The following is a 20256-nucleotide window of genomic DNA, read 5'->3' on the forward strand; positions in this document are numbered from 1 at the left end:
TAGGATAAAAGACAGTAACATGCAATAGGGGACACAGACTGAGAAGGCCTGCATGTAAAAATGTTTGTGCACTAAATCACCAGAAAAACATTTCTTCAGCCTCGTTCCAACTATTAGAAAGAGGAGTTATGCTTTTGTGAGCACAGGATCAATTGTGTCACTGTGTCCTGCTCCTTACTAGCATTAACGAGTTTTTCATGCCTTTTGCTTTGTTGTTCCTCAAAAACTATTGAGCAGATTTTATTCCAGTTCTTCCTCTGGCTGGCTCAGTATATTCCATGGGAGAACCTTCAGCAAGGCAGTGCTACTTAGCTCAGCAAAGTAAATAAACCTAAGGATTAAAACTTGACTGATGCAAATACTTTATGCACGTTCAAAATGGAAGAAATTTAGAGAAGGTTGCAAACCAGAGGTTCTAATAAATGTAATTTAATAGTCACAATAAGGAAGAGACGTTTTAAAGGTGGGAAATGTAGCTTACTGCAGACTGCATTTTCTGTCACACCAAAACTGCAACTCCAAAGTCAATTTGTGCCAAAAGAACAAGCTTCCCCACTTGCTTCTCAACCAGAAGAATCAGAAAACAAAGCTGATTTGAAAAACAAAATAAAAGCTCTGTCCATTTCATTGTGTAAGTGGTTTAAAAGGACAAAAAAAATTTCCAAAACCAAACAAAACCCACATGCTGATGAAACAGGAGACCAGAAGACCAAAACTCTCATTTCTGAAAGTCCTCCTTTAACTAACAAATTCAGTATGATGTTATTAGTAAAACTGCTAAAGGCATTTCTACATAAAAATGAAATTGCACAGATGCCCAAGTATTCTCTTTTATGCGTTTTGGTGACATAACTCCCCAATGTCCTGCTTTGAAAAGCCTAGCATTTTCCAGGGCGCTCGATAGATTGGCTCTGATTTGAACATCAAAAAGTAACCTTCACATTCATCAATGAAAAGTGACAACTGATTTTATTGACTGTTTTCATTATAACACATGACAGTGGGAATATTTTTCACTGTTAAGATTTTTGAATGGAAGAAAAGTGCAGTTAGTCTGAGTTCCTTACATTCATTAGAAGCAAGACTATTGAAACCATCAACATTTACAATGACACATAAGCAAACACCAGAATCAGTGCCAATAAATACACAGAGTACCAAAATAAATATTTACAGAATTAAAAATATAACAAACACTGATTAGTATATCCTTGTGAACTGCCAGGGAAGAAAGACACCTATTGCTATCAGTTAGGTTGTAAATACATTAAGAATACAGTGGTTCGAGGAGACATGTACTCATAAAAGTTTGTAGAGGTGGAAAGAAGCAGAGTGTGTCTAACAGTCTGTTATAAAACAGCCTCCCGGAATGTTGTGAGCTTTCTTTAAGAAAAAGTTGGTGCACACAGGCCCACCAGATCATTACCAAACCTTTTAGATGAGAAGAGCAGGGAGTTCTGGCTTTACTCACTCATTATCTCAAATAGGTTGTATGCTACCTTACAGGAGGTGGCTGACACAAAAAATACAAGGAAATATTGTAATTAACTGTAATTATTGTAATCTGTCAGCTATATCACATCTTACAGAAACAGGCTGAGTGACCTCTAACAGGACACACATGTCCCCTTCAGCAGGCAGGAAACACCAAGAGCATTGCTTTGTTTGATGCAGTCCCTGCTACCCCTTTCTCAGGCACGCCATGATGTTTAAGCTGAGTTGGGCTGCCATTAAAGACTAAAACCATGTTGTATTTTCTGGGTTTATTGTATTTTCCATCACCCACATTCATACCTCATCTCCCATTTCAACAGGACCTCAACACCAGGCTTCAACACCAGAGCAGGGAAAATTCAGATGGAGCCAAGTTATGGGATCTTCACTCAATAAAAACCAACAGCACTTACAGATCCACTGATATCAGATAGAATACTGGTGGAATGAGTCATTGTCTAGCTGTTAAAATTTCACCCATGGTAGAGGATTTATTTTAATTTCATGAAAAAGCAACAGCTTAAGTCTTGCTCCCCCTTTAGAAAAGCAGGATAATGTTGCTTAGCACTTGGTGCTGCTGCACTGTGTCTTACACTGCCTCCCCACTTGTCCTTGGGCTGCAAGGGTGCAGCCAGAGCTCACCACTCTGACTAGGGCTTTGGGTCCTTGCATCTTCCTGGCAAAATGAGGGTGGAAGAGCAGTGAGATGCCATAGGCCAGTGCTGGGCTACAGGGGGTTTGTGGATGTTTCTGTGCTGAAACTGCCTTTAGAAAGTAAGACACTGGGCACTGCTCAGGTGTTGATGAGAGCAGTCACTCAGCAGTCCACCTGCAGGAGCACTGGCTTCAGCACACACAAGCTCACACTGGCTTCTCACCCAGTGTGACTCATGAACCCAAGCATCAGTGCAAGAAAGAAAGGATACAGGGGTTTTAGGCATATGTGTTACTCTTTTTCCACAAGGACAAGCGGTCCAGGCCTTGCTTTAAGCCCACCTCCTAGATGCCCTCTCAGTCCTCCCACCCCAGCACCATCACCCTGCCTTTTCCTGCTGCTGCCCAGGGCTGACACCTCCACATGGCAACACCTTGCACCCCTCTGCTGGCAACACAGGGCGAGGTCACACAGCAAATTCTGCTGGTGACTTGGGGTGCCTTGCAGTCCACAGGCTGCAGGTGAGTTGGGACACACCTTCTCCTCTGCTGCCATTAACCAAGAATTACATTTTAAGGTCAGCCTTAATTCAAAGCAGATACAACCAATTTTCTTTTACAAGCACATTATGTTCAAAGCTTCAAATGCATCTGCATAAAAAGCCCATGGAAACAACCTGACACTGATTTAGCAACAGTTTTGATGCAACATCTTCCAAAATAATAAAAATCTATTAAAGATCTTACCATTTAGTCCCCACATACCTTCTCCCTAATGACACGTTAAAATGTGGCTGTGCAATAATTAAAGGGAGGCTTCATTAGTTACCATATCAAAAACATGAACAATGACAAAACAAGTGGGGGGTTTAGAGCTCTGGAAAGAAGCTGGTCCTGGTTTTGCCATCAAGAGTTAAATTAAGGAAGGCAGTGATTGTGTTAGCTGTAATTTAAACATGCTGAGCACTGGAGTTATGTGCTGGAGTGCAGCTTGTTAGGATGAAAAACAATGGAAAGACATGTTTTGCATTCAGATCAGTGAAAACACTACCACAGTAATGTAAAAGACTGCACAAACACCTGAATAATGTTAATCTTAAAAAAAAAAAGGAAGACTTGTTTAAGAAATACTTATTTCCTTAGGATTAAGAGATTAAGGACTTCTGCCAGTTCTTACTGGAGTCAGTGGAAGCTTTGCCACAGCAGAACTGGATCCTGGCAGGAGATTGTCCTGTTGGCAAATGCCAGTTTCCTAACTTTGTGGCCATAGCAGGATTAGCTTTTATTGCAGAGCATTGCTTGGATGTGATGTCAAAGCAGGCAAAGCAATCTTCTTTTAGCCATTGCTACAAGAAGCCTTTCAGCCTGGCAGTTTAAATTCCTTGCCCTGTGAGGTGCTTAACCTTTTCCTCTCTGTACTACAACTTTGGCTCTATTTATTTAAGTATGTGCAGAAAGGAAAAAGGAAAGCAAAGATAAAATCTGGGCACAGTCTGCATAACAAACAGCTCCTGGACTTTCCTTCAAGAATGACCTGCTTCCTTGCTACATTTACTAAATTGTTCACAACAGGAAAGTGGAGGAATGTATTCCATGCTATGCAAAATATCACTTAACATCCTCACCCATATGTATGAGATCACACAGCAGACATCTCCATTTTAAATATCTTTGCACTTATTCTGAGGGGGTTTAATTTTTTCAAGACCAAGAAGTAGAAACAAAGACCTCCTGAAGAGGAGGCAGAGTGGCAGCAGCTTGTCTTTTCTGGTGCTGGAAGGCTAGATCAAAAATCTGTTTCTCAAGCAACTGCAGTATGGCTGAGCTGAAATGAGAGACATACAGGAAAAAACCCCAAAACATCCTAGGCAATAGTACTCACTGTTCGGGGTGGAGAAGCCTTCTAAGGCAAGAAGAGTTTTAACAACCTGCTTTTGCAGGAATCAAGGCCCCCATGATGTGGCTCAAGTGGTTATAGCTATTATTCCTTTGCATATGACAAGTTCTTCCATTTCTCTCTACATGAAATGGACGTAGGAAACACCAAATTAGTGCTGAATGTTCCTACGCGAGATGCTCACAAGGAAGACAAGGTATGAACTAATGATGACTAAAAAATTCCTATGAGCTAAATTAAAAATAAATTGTCCCCTGAAAACAAACAGCAAGACAGACTGATACGTCCTGCTCACAGTAAACAGCATGTGGACTCAGGACAAGGGAATCCTATCATCCCATCCCTCCCATCCCTCAGTGCAAGGGAGGGATGTTCAGCAGGAACCCATCCCAGGCCACTGGGGACAACTGGCAGTGTGATCTTAGCATTGAATCTCAGAAGAGTCATTTGTTGTGCAGTTTTGCTTGGACACGTGGGGTTATGTCACCATAATAAAAACATAAACAAAGGGGGGTGGGGGGAAGAAAAGACAAAATGAAAAGCAAAATCAAACCCTGCAGAAGCTGTCATGTGTGAACTCTGCCAAGACTCATTTCTGCATTGTCTTTGAGTTGGTGTCAATTTGTTTTTCAAGACAGAAGCCCCAGCCTTTCATATCAGTAACTACGAAAATACATTTTCAGGCCACCTTGCCTAGAATCCCCCGTTGTGGCTGTTGGATAACCATCTGTCTTGTAAGTGGCTATTGTTACTGTGATCTGTCCCTTTCATACCATTATCTTTCTGAAAAGCCTTTTCTGAAAGTAGTCCATTAGGGCAGGGAAAGAAAAACCTCAGTGCATGGCCACGAAGCAGAATCAATGGTTCCCTTTGATCTGCAAGCTCAGTCAGTACTACAAATTTAAGAAACAACACGGTTTTGCTTTGCTAAGCAAAGCCTGTTAATTTGGCTCATCTGCACTCATAGCATCTTACTGAAAATACCATCTGTATCGGATGTTTTAAGACTTTGGTGCAATACTCGCTTAGATAAATAATTTTGTAAGATTCATTAAAAAATAATCAGTGAATTAATTATCATAGAGTACATCTATGCATGTAATTTTTAAAATTCAATCCTCTACTACCCTGAATGGTGGTGAGGATATTCACAGTGGATGAAGAAAATGCTGGTTACTGATGGAATAAGACTGATCATAGTTTTTTCTTATTCTAGTCATGGAATTTCCTCTGAAATCTACTACGAATGTTTGAGTCCTATTACCGGCAAGAGCAAAATGCATATGCACTACATGGAAAATAAAACCTTTTATGTTTGTTGCAGACCACACATTTAGTACTGGAAACTTAGCTCCTATCATGACAAAACAAGTCCACAAAAACATAATTTCATGCTGCTGAAAGGAAATCTTTTGTGCTGATATAAAGAACAGGAGTGTATACCACTGAAATCACTGTAGATAGCTATAAAACACTATGCAATATATAGAAAAACTCTAAGAACATACAAAATTTACCAGTAGGGACCTGAAAGTGCAAAGAGTACACATAACTAAATACCAAGTCCTGATCTATAAAATCCTTTATGAACCACATACAGCTGATAATTACAAAGCATCATTCAGACCAACAAATAACAAATGAAACAAATAAAGAAAAATATACTTTAAGGAAATCAAAACAATGACACCATTGGGAATGTTATCTTTGGGACTTAGAACACCATTTCTACCTCAATACCTACCAAAGCCAAGGAAAATATATGCTTGAACAGGGTAACACAAATAAGAATACAAGCGACCACAAAATGCCTCAGGACTGTTACTTCTTTATGTCTCAGCCTTTAAATCCAGCAAGCCATTAACTGTTTGTTCTTAGGCGTCTCACAGTATTTTACAGGGATCTTTCAGAAATTATATATAGGTCTAAAGAAAGCCTTTGAACCCCCTTTCAATGATTGTTTTAGGCATTGTGTGGAGTTATACAAATATATTTCCATGAAAATTGAAAGCCCTGGTAAATATTAGATCTTCTATTACCTTTTGAAATAAAAAACATAGATGGCTTAAAGACAAAAGTGAATTTTAGAAGTACAAAGGTAATTTGAACATGAAATTGTATCTTTACTCTCACACAACCATTACCCTGAATCAACGTCAGCATGTCGCAATGATTCAAAACACTGACGCCTTACTACCAGTTACTTTCCCATTCTCCTTTTAAGGATATGATTGTCCTTAAAATATGTACATAGCAAGCAGCCAAACAAACTGCAGAGAGATTTGCAAAATTGCTTAGAGGGGGTATGTGACAGAAAGCTTGAGGGAGTGGCTATGGAGCACCTTGGCCTGGGCAGCTGCCTTCCCACCCACGCCCCACGCCAGCTCAGAGCTCCTCATTCCCGGGGTTAGCACCCAGGAGGAGGCTGCCCCATGCAGAGTATGGAGGAAAAAACGTGGCAGAAAACAAAGGAGGAGAGAGAAGAATGAAGGGAAGCCAAAGCATTTTAATGATGATTCGTGTTAGTGGTTACGTGAGAAGGAGTTAGTCTAGTGTCACACTAATGGTTTTTCAATATAGACATGCCACAATGCAAACAAAACACATATGATAAACAATTTGACACACACAAGTCCTCTAGAGATGGCAGCTGGTATCTCCTAATGGGTTTAAAGATGCACCACTCCTACTACCTGTACTCAGTGTTTCCAGTTTTTATGGTACCACCACCACATCCTCCCTCCCTCTCAACTTCCAGTACCCTATAGAATCTCTGTGCACAATTTGTCCTTAGAACAAAATGGGGAATTATGATTTTTCTGCAGAGTTGTCATGCAAGGAAAGATGCATCCCTCACAGTCAAACAAAACCAAAAGAACAGGAAAAGGAATGTCATGTTTAGGGCTGAGGAGCAGGATAATATTCTGTGTTCTGTACATACATCCTTTCGAGGTTGTTTCAGCTTTGACTTTCTAAGATGCACGAGTGGAGTCAGACCAAATGCAAATCCCTTTCTCAGGCAAAGGAAACCATGGCCAGCGTGTTTGGAGGCAGATGTGGAGCACAGGCCCCAGGCTGTGAGTGTGAGTGTGAGTGTGCACAGGGACCTTGCCAGGGGCTGTGCCCTTACTGCACATGCATATGTACAACATGTCTGCGGGAGTGGGCACACAGGGAACCACACACCTACATGTCAGGAAGAAAACATAAAATAATCCTCTTTGAAGTGTATTAAGGTTCTTAAACCATGAAAACAGGGGCTGGTCAGGGAAGCTAACACTTTCACTGGGATGCTGCAAGTCGGTATTAAATTCTGCAGCAATTTCAAATCTGGATGCCAATTTCACCTTCATGACTCTAAGGTCATTTCCCCAGTGAACCACAAATCATGCATATACATATATACAATTCTTATTATGGTATTTCCTGGCTTTTTATGGTTTGCCTACAACCTTAATATCCTTCAAATGTATATTCTGTATATTTATTTTCCTCTTTTTTTCCTTTTGATTTAAGAGAAAATAAAACCAACTGCTATGTAAGATCAGACCCATTAGTTTCAATGATGTGAATTTAGGATTCTCTGCATAATATAGAAATGTATATTTTTAAAATGTATATTGTTTTTTAGATACGCTGGAGCATATATTTTATATTTAACTGTGGTCTGATGATTAAATACTTATATCAAAATATTTTGTAAATACATAACATTTACTTTTAGACTTCAGTGATTTTTAGAGCTTTTTCAGTGTATCATAAAAATATGTCCTCAGGCACATTAAAACCCTATTATATTTCTTTGAAATGTTGCCAATGCCCATGTACAGTAGCCACTACTCAAAAATTGTCATGGCCATTAAAACATTTTTCCTAAGATCCAAGCTGATCAGACCATTTAATGTACCACTAGCTTACCATATTTTTTTCTCTCTTAACATAAAATTATTCTGACATTATTGAGAATGAAAATAAAAAGCAATGAGAACCCAAACTTTTTTTTTAAATAGTCAAAAACTAATTTTATATATTTTAAAAAATAATACTTAAAAAACAAGTTTCTTTGCTGGGTTCCTTCTCGGTAAGGTTTAAGCCCAGAGCAACTTTTGTCTAAACCCCTGAAAATAGAGGTTTGCAGTGGCAGTGCTGTCAGAACATCTGCTCTGAGCCATGGAATGTGCCACTGGAATAAAATCAGCACTTCAGACTTACTTATCTGGGGATGCATGAGCCCATACAAACCAGAGTTTTCTCTAATTTAAGGTACTTACACAAAGTTCTATCCTTTTAGAACTGTAAAATTATCTACCTATAAAAACTAACTCTTGCTTAAACTCTAGATAATAAGGACAGGTAATTTTTTTTTAATAAAAAATCTGCTAAAACACGTATATATTTACACATGGCGAGCAAGTTATTGTATAAATGTGGACAGTGTGTATATATTGGCATTTAGTAAAATGTTTCCCTGAACCTGATTGTATGCATTATCGGACAAGTATTGATGTAAACATCTGAACCTACATCAGGTGTCTCTGTTACCCATTTACATTAGACCAGATCAAAACCAACCAGACAGACAGACAAACGAAAATGTGTTTTCCTGTTAGACGAGTCCACCTAACTCCTTAGTTTTATCTCCTGCACACAAGTCAATCAAGTCTGCTGCTGAGCAGTGTTCTCGTTCTTACAGCAGGCAAATACCTGTTAGGTGGGTTGTTTTCTGCTTGGCATTTTTTCCAACATCTTGTGGAGCAAACATCCTTTCCAGAGCCAGCCAGGCACCCAGCCTTTACTCCTCCCCGAGAAACAATTAAAAGATAAATGTATAGGAGGAGAACCTCTCATGTCGCTCCTTTTGTAGCTCTGTTCCCTTGAAGAACTCATGACACTGCTTTGCACAAGGAAGGATGGTCATAATCCAAGTCCTGCTTCCAGAAAGGCATGTAAAAATGAACCTCCCCAGTGTTTAATTGCAGAAAAAAGATACAAATGTAAAAAAAGTGCTCAAAAAGAAGTTGACTTTTTGTATTCAGCCACACAGTCTAGTAAGAAGAGACTCAGAAGTGCAGGCCCACAGAGTACAGTGAAGGAAGCCTTTTAGGTGACTTTCTTCAGGTGATGCAAAACTAATTCATTATCTGTGGTCTCCTAAGCAGACTTTCCCACAAGGGGCTTCGTTCTCTGCCTTTTCCTCCAATTCTTACCCAACTACTTTTTGGCACTGTCCTGGTACGTGGCAGTTTTCACAGTTGTCCCCGTTACTGACCCCGCTGCGCCCCTGTTACTGACGCGGCGTACCAGGACTTTGGAGACGGGGATTTTTGTTCTGTGCATCTCACTTTTGGCCAGGTGATGGTGTGCGACGTGATGGCTGTTACTGGCATCTGCTCCATGGCTAGCAGGATGTGATGACGAAAGGTGTTTAATGCTGATGGGTATCTTGGAGTCCTTGGCGGCGCTGGAGGGTGTTTTCAGTGAGCTCACGGTCATTATGGGAGACACGGGCTTGGAGCGTGGCACACTGGGGACTTCCTCATGTGTGGGCCCCGCTGGTGGGTTCTCATCCGGCTCAGCATACAGGTCATAGAGAGCATCCCCACTGTAGCTATCCCTGGGAAGGGTTTCCTTTTGGATGCTTGTGGAACTATCTTCCTCGGGACCAGGGGTGGTGGAATCCCAGTAGCCCTCATCGCTGTTTGGGACACCCTCGTGCTGCTCCTTTTCCCTGCTCTTCTGCTCCTCTTTGTGGTTCAGGTGAATGGCAATCTGGTGGAGACCGCCACGTTTCACCACCACCCTATTCTGGGCCCCCTCGGTACCTCGGCTTTCCTTCAACCCCTCGGGCTTCTTTGTCCCTCCTCCGCTTCCTCCTCCTTGCGTCTTAGTCTCGTCCGTCTGTGACAGCATATCCCAGAACTCCTGCAGGCAGGTGTCATCCACCTGGTCGGGGCTGGCCATCTCCTCCCCTCCTCCCTGGTAGGCCACCATGGTGGGGTGCTTCTTGGTGGCCCCCAGCTTGCTGGGCCCGGGGGTGCTCTTCTCGCAGACGCCACTCCCGCCGCCCACATCCTCCTCATGGTCCGCAATAATATCTCCGCAGCCTGTAAGAGAGTCAAAGCTTTTCAGTGAAGTCACGTCAGCAAACATCAAACAAATACGATCAATCGATTGCTCTGAGGGTGGATCAACAGAGGAAGGGTCAGGGGCGGCTGCCGTCTCTTGACCGCTATCACAGTGAGGTTCAACAGGGGGGATAGTCGTTATTGGAATGTCACCTGTTATCGCCGCATCCTTCGCAGTCCCAACCTCTCCGGCGGCCGGCTCCGGTCGCTCGCGGCTGAGCTCCTCGGGTGGCCGCACGGCGGCGGCGGGCGGCTCCTCCCGGGCCGGGGGGCTGCTGGCCCGCGGCTCCGCGCCGCCCGCCTGGGGCTCCTCGGCCGCGGCGGGCGCCTCGCCGCTGCGCTTCTCCCGCGGCGGCTCCGGCCCGGCGACTCCCGCGCCGCTCGGGCTCTCAGACAAAGGTTTCGGCGTCTCCTCCTTGATGCACTCCAGGCTGGCGGTCAGGGAGCCCGGCATTATAAGGCCGGACGGGATGTCCGAGGTTTCCCCCCTCTCCTCCTTGCCGATTTTGTCCTTTTTGTGCCACCGCATGCTGCTGAAGATCCCCTTCAGCCCCTTCTTTTGTCTGCCGCCGGCCCGCGGCTCCGCGCCCTCCGCCTGCCTGCCGTTCTTCCTCAGCAGCGAGAAGAAGCTGTGCGACTTGGCCACCGCGCTGCCGGCGGGGCCGCCGGGGCTGCCGCCCGGCCGCTCCTGCGCCTCGCGGCTCGGCGCCTCGCCGCCGCCCGGTTCCTCCTTCTTGCTGCTCTCCAGCACGGCGTCGGCCAAGCCGTCGTGCGTCCGGCTCCGCACCATCCCCGGCTTGCCGGCGCCCTTACCCTCCCCTCCTCTGCTCCGCATCCCGAAGATGCTCGGCATGGTTCCCCCGGACTTCCTCCTCCTGAAAAGCTTGAAAGCGGTTTTGTTAATCCTCCCCGACGGCTGCTCGGCGGCCGGGGGCTCGACACAGTCGCAGTGCGAGTCCATTTCTGCCTCTGCCGCTGCAGCCGCGGCCGCCGCGGCTTCCCCTCCGCCGCGGAGCGCGGTGCGATCCCTCAGTGACAGCCCCGCCGCCGCCGCCCGCCCGTCTCCATGGCAACCCGGCGGAGGGAGGGAGGCAGGCAGGGAGGCAGGGAAGGAGGGAGGGAAGGAGGGGGATAAGCCGCTTTCCCCCGCCGCCGCCGCGGCCCCGCCGCCCGTTCCGAGCCGCCCCGCGCCGCCGCAGCGCCGCCCGCCCCGCCGCCCTTACATAACGCGGCCCCTGGCCGCCGCCCGCCGCCTCTCCCACGCACGGCCGGGCTCTCGGGTGCCCCGCGAGGGTGCCGCGCCCGGGCGGGCAGAGCTCGGTTTTTATTTGTGACGGCGTTTTGCATCGCCGCCGTGTCCCGGCGGCACGGTCGCAGCGCGCTCCGGACCGCGGGCGTTGCGTGGCTGAAGCCGTGGGCTGGGGGATGCAGCGAAGCGCTCGCAGCGCCCACAGAAAGAGGGAGCCGGGGTGGCCGGGGGGTGGTGGCGGTCTGCAGGTGCCAGTGCACCACACGTCAGGGACAGACGGGTGGGAAAATGGGACACGCAGACAGAACCCGGTACGTAAATACTCCTGGGGGCAGAGGAAAAGGATGCTAAGTTCTCCCCGCTCCCCTTGCTTTCCCATCTCCCACTTCACCAGGACGACTCCCACCGCCCCCGTGTCCCTCTTTCTCCGCAGTGCCCGGGGCCACATGTGCCCACTGCCGACGACCAGCTGTGGCACAAGCTGGGGCACAGCCCAGCCTTCTCCCCAGTCGCCTCCCCTGCCATGGAGCAGGAGCACGGTGGCAGCCCCCACGCAAACCTTCTCCCGGCCCCTGCAGCCACTGTGCACAGTCATGGCACTCAAATAATGTCCATGTCAAATTCGCACCAGCGATGATGGCCAACGGTCCAGTCACATCAAGGTGGCTGGTGTCACTCTGAAACTCCTACCTGGCTGCAAATCTATCCCAGGTGAGAATGGAACAGAATAGAGCAGAGCAGAGCAGTTGGGAGGAACGTACACAACAGTCATCCAGCCCAACTGCCTGACCTAAAGGCCTAAAGCACCTACTGTCCAAATGCCTCTTAAACACTGACAGACTTGGGGCACCAACCACCTCTTTAGAAAGCCTGTTGGAGTGTTCACCACCCTCTCAGTAAAGAAATGCATCCTAGTGTCCAGTCTGAACCTCCCCTGGTGCAGCTTTGAATCATTCCCATGCATCCTGTCACTGGATACCATGGAAAAGAGCTCAACACCTCCCTCTCCACTTTGCCTTCTCAGGGTGCTGAGGAGAACAGAGAGGTCACCTCTCTGTGTCATTTTCTCTAATTTAGACAACCCTGACCAAAATAACCAGCCCTGGGCTCCAGACTTGCTGAATGCTCAGCTGGGTTATTTCAGCTCAGAGCAGACCTGCTCTCACCCAGAGCTGTAATAGTGCCTGTGCCCTGGCAGCCCAGCTGTGCCATACAGCACTAGTCTGGGCTCCTCAAAGCAGAAACACTTGTCTGGGTTTAAGCTCTAAATGCGAGTGAGAACCCCTAAAGAGAAGTCGTGTGTGGGCCCACTGGCATGGAGCTCCCTTTGAAGTCAGTAAAAGGCTTTGCCATTGACTTCTCTGGCTGGAAGAATTAGTTGTAGGTTTGGGTGTTTTTCTAACATCATCAGACATTCATTGCACTCTCCCATGAGAGCAGGTTGAATTATCTGTTGTGAATAATTTATCCAGTGAATTTAGTCCTGTTCATGTATAAAAGTGCCATTTGCATTCAGAATCAGAAGTGTTCAATAAGAGCAATATGAGCGAGCACATCATTCAACTTACAGGTCTCTTCTGCCTTCTGCCAGAGACAGAGGAAAGGACAGATGAGGCAGAAGCCAAGATATTGGCTGGAGGAGGAGGAGTGAGTTACATTTTACAGAGTACAGTCTGTAAATTTGCCCAGCACCCAGAAACCACAGAGACAGAGACAGACCAGAACCTTGACCCAGAGGTGCAAGTTCCTCACCTTGACTGTGCCTCCAGCAGTGGTACCACGTCATGAGTTTCCCCATTACTTGGTCATATTTCTGCTTTTTACACAAAAGAAACTTGATAAAAGAGAGAGAATACCAAATGATCCTGAGAAAATTCAAATACAAAGAGCCAGGCATACTTTCGAAATTTGAAAGAGCAAACCCTGATCATGTATCTTGGGAAAAAAAAATGGGTAAAAATGCTAACAAGTAAGGGTTGGCCACCCAACTGAAATTCTTTATTTTTGTACTTTAATTTCACCAATCCTTTGTATTTCACCAGTTCTTCTGGATTCTTCTTACAATCCTTGGGTCCAATGGAAGGAGACTCAGAGATACAAAAGGCAGAAGAGAGGTGACTTAGTGCCTCACAGCTGTACGGAACAGACAGCTTATTGTGCCTTCTTTCTTTTTGTGTCAATATGTGTGGCTATGACAGAAAGAGTGGACTGTCAGCTTGTTTTTCAGCCAGCTTAAAATCCAACTGTTAGTGGAGGAAAGTGATTTGAAATCAACCTGAAATTACTACTTGAGAAATGTTTTGACAAATTGATTTTTTTTCTATACATTTGGTTTCAATACTTTTTTGCACTTTAAAAAACATTATTTAAGAATCTTGAAGTACCTCTGGAAATGGATAGTCATTCCAAAAAGGAAATGGTACAGCACTGAATTTTGGAAGTGACTAATATTCCAATTTTTTCTTTTATCCTTTTGTTTTGACCTGAAGACATCTACGGATTCATAATGAACTTATGACATGCTTTTCAGTCCCCTGAATTACGGCAGGGATTTCTTTATGGCTTCCCTTAATCTCTGTAGGTCTGAAATGGAAGTCTGCTTTTGACAGTGAAAAATGTCATAACTCTGTATGCTTAGCAAGGAGGAAGAACGACTGACAGACACCTTGCAAAGTGAAAACAAATGAGGAGCTCTAATTTAAAAGCACAGAGAGACTCGGAGCCAGCAGGGAGCTCCTGATGACATGCAGACGTGGGGCAGCTGAGCCGCTGTTGATGGAAGAGCTGTTCCTACTGCATTCCCCCTCCCCGACCTGTTTTTAGCCTGAGGGGCATCTGATGTGGTGGAAGAGCTCCCATGCTGAGCTGCATGGCACAGCCACACTAGCAGGTTTTATTCTAGCTGAAGGGGATATCAAAAAGGGTCTGTTCTCCAAGGTGGAATTTTTTTTAATGTTTAGATTGAGTATGAATGAAGAAAACCAGACAAGAAACACTATATTAAAAAATTATTCAAAAAAGAGTAATATGAAGAATGTAGCATTTATAGGTATACATTTTTTAATAGCAATTAAGGACTTTGTCATGAAGGCTTGTTTCCTGGACATATCCTACAGCTCTTTTGAGCTGCCTATTAAAGGTCACTGTCACAGACTGCTGGTCCAGCTCTCATCCTTGGCTCCAGCACTGACCTGTGCTGTGATCCTCAGGAAGCCAGGGCTTTGCTCCTTTCCGACACAGTGCCTTCTCCAGTGACCCACGGGCGCCACCGTCCTGTCCCAGCCTGGATCCCTGTGGAGGCTCAGGGGCACCCCGCAGCTGTGGAACAGCAGGATCGGCGGAATTACAAACCTTCTGCAGAGCCTCACCCTGCCTTCTCCTCAGGCATTACACCAGGCAAGGGCTCTCAGCTGCCCCAAAGACTGCAGGCTGTGGCACAGAATGAATACTGAATAACATCTTAGGCTTCATCAGGTATGAATTAGTGATGGGAATGACAGGTAGCAAACCATCTTGTACCTCATTTTGACAGAAGCCCCAGTTTTGGTATTTCAAGGCTGTCTCACGTGCTGAATGGGAGCACTGGGCACAGGGTGACAGGACAGGGGTGTTTGAACATCTCTGCAGGAGTTTTTCACTTCATGCTTCATTCCTGTGAAGCTTCAGTGACTCCAGAGTCAGGAGCAGCCCTCCCAACATAAGCAGGATATGCTCAGTTTTAAGCCAGAAAACTGACACAAAACTGCTCTTTTTTCTACTGAAGTTCTTTACCTTTTTTTTTGTTGTTGTTTTTTGTTAGCATTCTCTGTGGTTGTATTTCACCCACCACTTATACTATAGGTGCCTAGAATTGTTCAGGTCAGAAAAGACCTTTAAGACCATTTGAGTACCACTGTTAATTGTACATATGCATATATAATTCATGGGGCTCAAAGATGCTACATCAATTTAAAACTTGTTGGTCTTCCTAATGATAAGCAGTGAATCTAAATCACTGTGAATGTAAATTGCAAGACTTTGGCTGGCACAGTGCCTGCATCTAGGCCCCAGCTGGTAATGGGAGAAAGTCAGCAGGCTTTTAGAAAGCAATAGATAATTACCTTGCCAGGATCTAGAATTTAAGGAGTGCAGGGAGGCCCAGAGCAATAATGTGTCCATAGGGAAAACAGGCCCACTACCTGAAAAGTTACTTTGAACACAGCATTTTGTTTTTACATGATTAGGTGTGCTACTGCACAGTTAAAGTCTTCAGTGCATTACAGTACCAGGAAATGGGAGAGATGCTCTTTGCTGGATTACTAAATCAATGGGCTCATTAAGAGAGACATAAGTAGTGTCAGATCTCTACTGATACCTTAAAATCTGCTTAGGGAGCCACTGGGACTAGAAAAAGAGAACAGTTAAAACCAGCAAAAAAAAAAATAAATCAGAAAAAGAAATGGGGAATTGAAGAATCTCTCTTATTTTCCACATGAGCATTCTTGCTGTAACATGTATCAGTGGCAAGTGGCTGCTCATACAGATAAAGGGGAAGAGTGTCTGGATTTCTAACATTTGCTACTTGTTTGCATCTGTCTCCCAATGGATCAATACCCTCTAATACCACATATTTCCTTCCTTCCTCTCCAGCCCATTCAGCAGCTGCTAACAAGTGGTGTTAGGACATTTGCTTTGTTACTCCTACCTCCATTTTCCCAGGCTAGACCATTTTCCATATCCTTTCCTCCAACCAAACTTTCCTCAGCTGCAGAGACATAAAGACCAGAGGTTGGCAGTTCAGCATGACCAGAGCCTGACTGACTCCTGCTCACAGGCAGCTCAAATCTGGGGATGTGTCAGGGAAAAAGTTCCTAAGGGAATCTAAAAAATGCAATATATGGAAGGAAGACTAAAGAGTGGCACGTAGAAGATGAGGGATAAAGTGAGGAAACTCTATCAGACTGTCAAGTCCAGGCAGGCTCACTAGAAAATGCCTGAATAACACATGGAAAACTGTCACCAGCAAAATCTGGTATCAGTGCACTGTACAGATAGCAAGGTTCACCATGACTAGGAGATGTGAATGTCCCTGTACAGCATATCTCCAGTCTCCAGGGAGATAATAAACTGTCATTACTGTGTTTTATTGGCTGAAAAGCTGCAGTACTGGGAAGTGTTCAGTGAGCAGAACGAGACCTGTTTCTCAAAATAGAGACCTGGACTCTATTTTCAGAAAATTACGTCTAAACTCCACAAATTTATAGAATTTGAAAGTGCCCGCTGCAGAGCCGTGTAATTCAAGGAAACCTGAACATCCTCTACATCTCCAAGAAACCACAGCAAGCAAGAGCCAGGGTACAGAATTTTGGACAGGTAACAACCATGCCCTTCCACAGCATAAATGTGGAGGAAAGAAGAAAACAGACTTTTCACATGTTTAAATCCTGGCCCAGTCTAGCCAAAAGGGGAAGTAGTCTCATGTCATGAGCCTGGCAGTCTGTGTGTCAGACCTGAGACCTCCTAGTGAGGACTTACTTAATGAGAAGGAATACTTGTCCTCGCTGGGAACATCCTTGCAGCAAAGGCCAACAACTTCTCTGCACGTGAAAGGAATCCTGTGGCCACTGTGGGGTTTTCTTTTATTACCATCCCTCGGCCCCAGCATCCCTTCTGGGTGCAACTTGAGAGAGAAAAAAATAAGGTCAGCAAGAAATGGATGTTCAGGTTGAACAAAACAATCGCGGGGTTTCTGAAATCAAGTAAACCATCTGAACTGAGAAAGGATGAGGATACAGTAGCTCATCCAAGATTTTTGTAGAGTTTTTGTTGTCAAAACAACATTTCTGTATAAATGGCTTATATTTTGCTGTTTTGAAGAGCAAGATAGGAAAATAATAGTAACCTACCCAAAATGAAGCAAAACATTATTAGACCCCAAAGAAAATTATTTAATGTATACCAGTTCAGTCAACAGATTGAAAAAAATCAATTCTCTTCATACTATCTCTGTGTTATCCAACTGTTCCTCCCAATGCAAAACAAAAGGATTACAGAGAAATAAGGAAACAACTGAGAAACTGAAAGAGGGGAAATATCCATAATTTGTCTTAAAGCTAAATACAAATTAAAAATGAAGGCAGTGCATGCAGTCCCCCAAGGGACAGATTTACTTCTAATTAATAATATGTTAGTGCCCTAGCCCTCTGCATTAAAAACCCAAAACCTTTTAATCCTGCTGGAACAGTATAGCTAGAACCTCTAAGAATTAACCCAGTCCAATCCCAGATTTACTTGCACTGTAATTACTGGAAATGTTTAGAGTTTATTTTCTTCCATATACTGGACTGAACTGAAGCAAGGAAGGTTAAAAAAAAATCATATAAATATTTTTTAGATGGACATTCTACCATTTTTCTTTGGATGTTTGCAGTATCTGAGACATAATAAAAACTTAAATTTTATTTTTAATTCTGCAAGTTAAGTTTTTCTTCTTCAAAAATAAATTAAAATAAAATCTTGTCTGTGCAGACTTAGCAGACCTGACAGACAATAGTAACACAGGAGGGATGGGTCTTCCCCACTATCTTTAATTAAAAGCCCAAACAGGAGTGTAAGCAGATTAGGGGGACCATGGGGAATACTGGATCAGAATATGTTTTTCAAACAGTTGAGATGCAGCTGAGCATGATTTTTGGAGAACAGTTCTGCTAAGACACTTGTATTGAAAGGTAAGCATTTAGCAAACTTTAATCACATAGAGGATGCCTGAGGTTTTTCCTTACCTTTGTACTATCCCTGACCTTTCCATTGACTTCAGCAGAAGTACTTCTGATTAGTGTCAGCAGGTGTGAAAGTCAGAATTGGGACCTTAATTAAAGATTCAGCCTCACTAAATAGGATACCCAGATAAATGTGAGGTTTTATTTAAAGTAAGCTAGCTAATAAGGCTTTTGTGAGATTCAGCTGACACAGATAAATTTTTAAAAAGTCCTTCCATTACAATTATTGATAGATTCACTACTAGTTTGATTTCAGGAGTGCTCTGTCTCACTTTCCTCCTCTCCCCTTATTTCGCTTTGTATAGAGCAACCAGGCCCTGGGCAGAACATGGGTCAGAGCAGTTGGGTGCCAGCACCATGGTAAAATGTGGAAGTCTTTGGGCTCAGATGAAAGGACTCAGAGGCCAAATGTGAAAGAGGAAAAAGGCACCTGAGCACGTGTGAAACACACAGGCTTCAAGGGAATTACTGAAAAGCTTTGGTACCAAATCTGTGTCTTGGGACATGGTGGGAAAGGAGGGAAAGAATTGTGATTTTTATTATGACAGATTTTCAAAGCTAAAGATAAAATTTACTGTCAGGAATTTTTTAGGAGCCCCAAAACTGCAAATATTCCTGTATACAGATACACACTAGGTGTTTTGCATTTGATAGAGGGTAAGCCTCAGAAGCTTCCAAAAGGGTTGGCTATAAGATGCCACCCAAAACCAGGCTGTGCCTTGCAAACCTGTAGGAATCACTGGCTCCCGTCTGTCTCAAACCAAAAGGTAGGTCTTGTCTCTCCATGCTTTAACCAGCTGCAGAGCAAAGAGCTGCATCTCAGCTAGTTAGCTTAAAACCCCTTTCTTTTATGTGGCAAAAGGCAGGTATTCTTAGGGTGCAGTTCATTTGACATGTTTTACAGGACAGCTTTTGGGTGGATGGGGTAAATCTTATTTGAAAAGCTCTGAGCTCGCGTTAAATGTTCAGAGAAAAACACCTAAGTTTGCTCAAAACAGTCCATCTCTAAATGTTTTGATTTTTGTGGTGTTTAAGTTATTTTCCCACCTTCCCAAAAATATCAACCAACATTTTTCAGTTTCTAGATTTTCTGTTTGGGGAAAAAACATTGTTGCACAGAAATAAAACATTTTCCATCACCTGTAAAGCAAGCATGTGCATTGCCCAATGTATATGCACATGGCAGTGCCTTCTCCTTGCACTAGAGGAGCTATGAGGGTGGTCATGGGTTTGCAGGACTGGGACTTGGGTCAAGGTTACCCCATGAGAAAGGCTTGGTGCAGCTTGGATTTTGGTTGTGTTGGGCCCTCAGGGCTGTGAGGGTTTCTAAAGAAAGCTGACCCCACTTGGTCCTTCTGGAAACTCTGCCTTGCTGCACATCAGTGAGCTCCTTGGCAGGAGGCAGTGGAGGGGATGCTGTGGCTCATGGAGCAGCACACGGATAATTTCGTACCCCTGATCCCATTTCAGTGCTGGCCCCTGACGCGCTGCTCTCACCAAGGAGCATCCTGTGGCACACACCACACAAATAACACCAGAGGTTTTTTTCCATGGGGCTATTTTTGACAAGTGCTGTTGCTTTGACAGCAGATCGCTCGATCAATTCTTGCTGAATGTCAGCTGAAGGACGGCTTTTGGGTTTTTCTCTCTTTGCTTTTTTTTTTCACCACTAAGAAAAACGAAGCAGTGGGTGTTGATTTATGACAGTTTTACTGAAATATCTAAGGAGTACAGAGCAGTTTAAGAATAGATTTGTACTGAGAAGAATAATCACTGGGGCTTCCACTCCTACTCCTTTTTTTACTCGGACAAAACAGGTTTCCAGAGAAGCACCATTTGAAACAGGACCATGTAAGAAACACAGGATTAGGCCCTCTGAGTTGGCTGTAAGGTACCTGGTAGGCAAAGCAAGCCTCCACCAGCCTCTTGCAATGTGAAAGTCTCTCCTCAGTGGTGTTTCCACACACAATAGCTGGATTCAGCTTGTACCAAGGATGGTAACTGCAAAACTCCCACCAAACTCCACAGTCCTGGATCAGGGCCAGGTGCAAGCAACTGGAAACCAGTAGCACCAGTTTG

General features: G+C 44.4%; 1 protein-coding gene across 1 annotated transcript; it reads right to left on the bottom strand.

Moving 5' to 3' along the window:
• Positions 1 to 950: 950 nt before the first annotated feature.
• Positions 951 to 11186, bottom strand: AMER2 (APC membrane recruitment protein 2). The gene is made up of 2 exons (XM_066544836.1): positions 10324 to 11186; positions 951 to 10149 (listed from the first exon to the last, which is right to left on the bottom strand). The coding sequence occupies exons 1-2, from the start codon at positions 11129 to 11131 to the stop codon at positions 9257 to 9259; spliced, it is 1701 nt and encodes a 566-aa protein (XP_066400933.1). The 5' UTR covers positions 11132 to 11186; the 3' UTR covers positions 951 to 9256.
• Positions 11187 to 20256: the final 9070 nt, after the last annotated feature.

This window comes from Molothrus aeneus, chromosome 2, assembly GCF_037042795.1.
Source record: "Molothrus aeneus isolate 106 chromosome 2, BPBGC_Maene_1.0, whole genome shotgun sequence".
Taxonomy (NCBI): Eukaryota; Metazoa; Chordata; class Aves; order Passeriformes; family Icteridae; genus Molothrus; species Molothrus aeneus.

Coding starts and splice junctions, on each gene's coding strand:
- AMER2 (XM_066544836.1), bottom strand. CDS start 11,131: ATGGACTCGCACTGCGACTGTGTCGAGCCCCCGGCCGCCGAGCAGCCG. Junction 10,150..10,323: donor GAAGGATGCGGCGATAACAG/GTGACATTCCAA, acceptor ACTCTCTTACAG/GCTGCGGAGATATTATTGCG.